This window comes from Silurus aristotelis (genome assembly GCF_946808225.1).
Source record: "Silurus aristotelis genome assembly, chromosome: 16".
NCBI lineage: Eukaryota > Metazoa > Chordata > Actinopteri > Siluriformes > Siluridae > Silurus > Silurus aristotelis.
In genome coordinates this window covers 7,759,527-7,764,526 of record NC_139589.1, presented here as the reverse complement: position 1 = coordinate 7,764,526, position 5,000 = coordinate 7,759,527, and the positions used below count along the sequence as shown (strand labels likewise).

The window sequence follows — 5,000 nt, the reverse complement described above, 5'->3', positions numbered from 1 at the left end:
CATTTTGTGAGTGATAGTGCAGAGCCGCAATTACACTTCACTGCTTTAGAAACTAGGGCAGAGTTTACAGAGAAAGAACCCGGTCGTGCCTGGAGTAAATGATACCTGAAGCGTTAAAAGCGTCAGTTATATAAGATTTGTATTTGCTTTTACATTTTAAATGTGTATGTAAATATATATGTTTATATTGCAGAAAGAAAGGCTTGATAAGATTTTATATGATCAGTATTTTATGAATGATGAATGTTTAAAAGAAATGTTTGCGCTCTTGAAGAGGCTTTAACATTTTTTGCTGCAAGTTGTTTTTTTTTTTTAGATATGATTTCAGGTACTGTTTAGTGTCGCAGTTGAAACCTCAGTCATGGCCTACTAGCGATTGTTACTTGCAGTTGGATTTTGGATTGCAAATAAACAAAGTGAATATCAACGTTCAGTTCCACTGTGTCCGTGTAGTGTTTTTTGTACAATTTATTATCACAGAGCACCTTTGCAGACACCTAAATGTAAACTATTTGGGGAAAAACGCTTGTGGACAAGATTTGTATGCGCATAAATAATATCCACTCTTCAGGGGAAAAGTTTCCACTAGATTTTGGAGCGTGCTTGTGGTGATCACTCAGCCTCAAGGGTGTTAGTAAAGTCAGGATGTAAAGTGAGGAGACCTGGGGTCTGGGATAGATATGTCAAGATCTTCCACTCCAACCTATGTAATCCTGATCTTCATAGAGCAGGCTTTGTGCACAGAGGCATTGTCATGCTGAAACAGGTTTGGGTGTCCTAGTTCAAGTGAAGGGAATTTGAGTTGGTATTTAAGCCAGAGGTAACAGTAAGAAACTGCCTGAAATAGCAAGAAGAAGAAGAAGAAACTTGACATAAAACAAGTGCGAAAAGTGAAGCTATCGTCTTCTAGATGATGCACAGTGGTAAGATTACAACTCAATATGTTGAACAGTTGTAAAAGAGTAAAAGCAAACAAGTAGAGGTGTTTGTATTGTGAATAAGAATCCTGGGATGAGCACAGGACAGTCTATAAATAGAGCAACATTTTTAAGTAGAAGTCTACAGTTTTTTAGGTGAGATTATCCACGTAAACAATGGTGAGACTTGCCATAAATGGTGCAATCTTTGAGAATCCAAAACAAAATGATTTGTGTGTATTTATTTTGATTTTATAGATTTTATGCATTTCTCTGAAAGAATTTTCCAGAATACTTATTTTAAAAGCTCATGGGTCTTTGTGATGCTGTTTGCACTCTAAAGAACTCTGGGGCCTTCCAGAAACAGATTCAAATTTAAATGACCTGTCAGTTTTACGTACACACTGATTTATTCCATTTAAATGTGATTCTTAGAGCTGGCTGAACTCATTTATGGGTTTCACATCAACCGGGAGTAAATAGTATACCAATCAATATGTTTTTAAATATTTAGTATCCATCTAATGATCCAAGCTCTTATCACTCCTCACACAGCTCCACATTTCTTCAGCTCTTCTAACACTTCTTGACTGGTCCCACACTATCTCTCAGGGTAGGAGGTAGATCAAGACTCTTTTTTGTTCTGAGGTGGTAGAATAAACTTCCCCCAAATGTGAGAACAGCCGAGTCACTGCCTATCTTCAAACGATGGGTAAACCCCTACCTCTACCTAAAAACACTTACATTTACATTTACAACATTTAGCTGACCCACTTATACAGAGCGTCATACAAAAGTGATTTGGGTTTCTATCCAATTAATAAATCTCATTTAAATTAGTACTTATTTTTCTTGTTTATTTTGTTTCTAAGTTAAAAAAAAATTAAATGCTATAATTGTTCCCAATAGAGTTTAGGCTGGTAGTATTCTAAGTTTGCTACCTAGTGAACCAGTGTTAATTTATTCATTGATAGAGACTTCAAAGCATTTTTGCATGTCGCTCTGGATAAAGGCGTCTGCTAAATGCCATGAAAGTAAATTTCTCGAAAAGAAATCTCTTGCCAGGTTCCGGGTTGTTCAGATGGTTGCATGGCCCATACCCCTCTGTGCTCCAGGGGGGTGCTGTATCATGGCTGACCCTGTGCTCTGACCCCAGCTTCTCAACATCGTGGGATATGTGAAGAAAGAATTAGTAATTTGATGCAAGTAATTGCATCTATTCTTCCTTCTACAAAATGTGGAAAGTTCAGTAAGTGTGAATACTCATGCAGGACATTGTATATACATATCACAAATCATCTGTTTGAACAACAAGGCAAGTAACAAAAGTAGAATCAAATTCCCAGTTTTACAATCTCCCACCACCTGGTTGAGGTTTTTCTCTGGATTATCAGGTTCCTTTCCACTATCCAGTGGTGGACAGTAATTAAGTAAATGCAAACCGTTACTGTACTCAAGTAGTTTTTTTTTTTTTTTGTGTATCTGTACTTTACAGAAGTATTTTCATTTGGGGAAACTTTTAAGTAAATTCTATTACATTTTAAAGTCTAACTTTTTCCTTAACTACATTTTGCAAAATCTGTTTATTTATGAGCGGGTAACAACTCCACTGATCAAACATGCAGGAAGCCACTAATCAGGGTCGAGCGCTCACTCTGTTTTGAAATTGTTTTGATTGGCGCTTGATGGTATCTACTTATCACCAGCATACAGTTAAGCATCATTTTGAGAGGAATAAATGATGGAAGAAACTTCTGACTCGAACTCGCCACAACACCCGTGGCTTCATTTGCGTGTTTTTTGAGTAGTTTGAAGGAAATTACTTAATGGGGTCTTGATATTTGTTAGAGATATCAATCAGTGTTTGACTCATTAACATCATTCTATTAATAGGTTGTTGTGCTGAGAGTAACATTCGAGTCTTTTCTCATAATCTGATGTTGATTAAAGAGGAGTCTCGTGACAAAAATGACATTATAGCCATAATAAATCATAGTAATTTGGATACTTAAGTAGATCTGAAGGCAAATATTTTTGTACTTTTACTGAAGTGGAAGTGAATGCAAAGTTTAAATGGAGCATTTTTACTGGAGTAATATTTTACCTACTTTAATATAAGTACATAGTTTGTGTACTTCGTCCACCAATGCAGGTGGGTGGACTGGTTACGATAAATGACTCATAAATGTGTAAATGTGTCCCATCTGGAATATATTGTCCAGCACTGTGAGTTTTGACCAGGATAATGCTATTATTGCAGATAAATTGATCATCAGATAAATTGCAGATTAATGTTCCTATCGAGTATTTTACTCCAAACCGACATGGGGCGCTAATAAGCTGTTCGTCCAGTCCACAGCGTTCACACCAGAGTTCACGAAGAACAGAACAACGTTTCCTCCACATGCTGGATCGTATGTAGTGTGTCTACCAGTTGAGTGTTTACGTAGATCCATTGCGAAGAAAATGCGAGTAAAGAAGGGCAAAGAGAAGAAAAATCTTCCTGAAGACCCGGTGAAGAATTTTGAGAAGTGGAGGAAGAGGCATGACAAAAGCAAGAAACAAACTAAACGGCCGACAAAAAAACGCGACTGGGAGATAGAGAGAGAAAACATTCAGAAGCTGGTCGCCAAATACACAGAGGCAAGTTAACTTCCACTTCTGTCCATCCTGATGTGCACACTATTGTACTAGATAGAATAAGAAAAAATGACACAACCAGGGATCAGCATTCTGAGTATATATCAGATAGTATGCACAGAGAATGGGCTTTGCTGCTTCAATGCTGTTTCAGGTTCATTCTATTATTGTTTGTTGTACAGATCGGATTGATATCTCACACTACTAATATGATGCAATGCTGATATTTAGGAAAAAGTGTTTCTGGGTTACTGATCATAATGTTGGGGGTTCGAGCCCCAGCGCTGACAAGCTGCCACTGTTGGGCCCTTGATCCAGGCGTTTGATCCTCTGTGCTCCAGGGCTGCTGTAACATGGCTAGCTTCCTGACAAGCTGAGATCTGGGTAGCTCAGTGGTTCTGGATTACTGATCAGAAGGTTGGTGAAAGGTCCAAGCCTTAGTATGGCCAAGCTACCACACTTGGGGCCCTTGAGCAAGGCCCTTAACACTCTGTGGTCCAGGGCCTTTGTATCATGGCTCCTAACATCACTGGGATATGCAAAGGATGATTTTATTTTTGCTGTAATGCACATGTGACAAGTATAAAGCAAATTTATCTATCTATCTATCTATCTATCTATCTATCTATCTATCTATCTATCTATCTATCTAAATACTATCTATCTGTCTATCTGTCTATCTATCTGTCTATCTATCTATCTATCTATCTATCTATCTATCTATCTATCTATCAGTCTGTCTATAATGCATGGCTCAACCGGGTGGAAGGTGCCGTGTTTCATATTTGGGTTTCCTGTGAAATATATTTTTTATATAAACTCTAAACACATTTAAATCAGACTCATCTTCTGCTCATTTTCTCCACATTTCAGTTTTTACAATTTTTGTTTATTTTTTATCATTTTTAAATGACACTTTTGGTGGCAAATCACTTCATTTGGTTTAGTTTCATAAAGTGAGAGCGCAGAATTCGGGGAAAAAAAATAGCCAAACAAGTCTGTAATCAAATTTACATTTACATGTAAATCTGGCATATACTGCAACACTATATGGTACTGTCAATTCGGAACATAAAATTCTGTATTCGAACAAGATAAGTGATGCAGCATAAGAAGCAGTTTATATGATGATGTTGACACGTTAGCTGTCACTCTTCCTGATATGATAATGTTGAGCTTTTAATGATGGGGAAACAGTGATCCATTATCTGTTAAAAAAAAAAAATGAAAACACTTGAAGAATCTTGATAGGTTTGTAGTCAATTCCCCCAACAGCAAGTAGCTTTTGCCACCTCCTGACTCTAGCGTCCTGTTTTGATCCTGTGATTGGGCTACTGTGTGCGGGGAGGAATTGTATAGTGTGAAAGCCACCAGGAGAAAAGATCTCCTGTGGGTTTCTGTATTACTCAACAGCATTCCGAGTCTCTGGCTGATGGTGTTGCT

General features: G+C 37.6%; 1 protein-coding gene across 2 annotated transcripts in view; it reads left to right on the top strand.

Moving 5' to 3' along the window:
- ddx10 (DEAD (Asp-Glu-Ala-Asp) box polypeptide 10) overlaps nt 1-5,000 on the top strand; it is a 38,610-nt gene that overhangs the window by 524 nt on the left and 33,086 nt on the right. For both annotated transcript variants that reach the window (XM_083564867.1, XM_083564866.1), the window contains exon 1: nt 1-3,560. This exon is cut by the window's left edge and continues 524 nt beyond it. In XM_083564867.1, the coding sequence (XP_083420993.1) occupies nt 3,384-3,560 (177 nt within the window). In that variant the 5' untranslated portion in view covers nt 1-3,383. The remainder of the gene's footprint in view (nt 3,561-5,000) is intronic.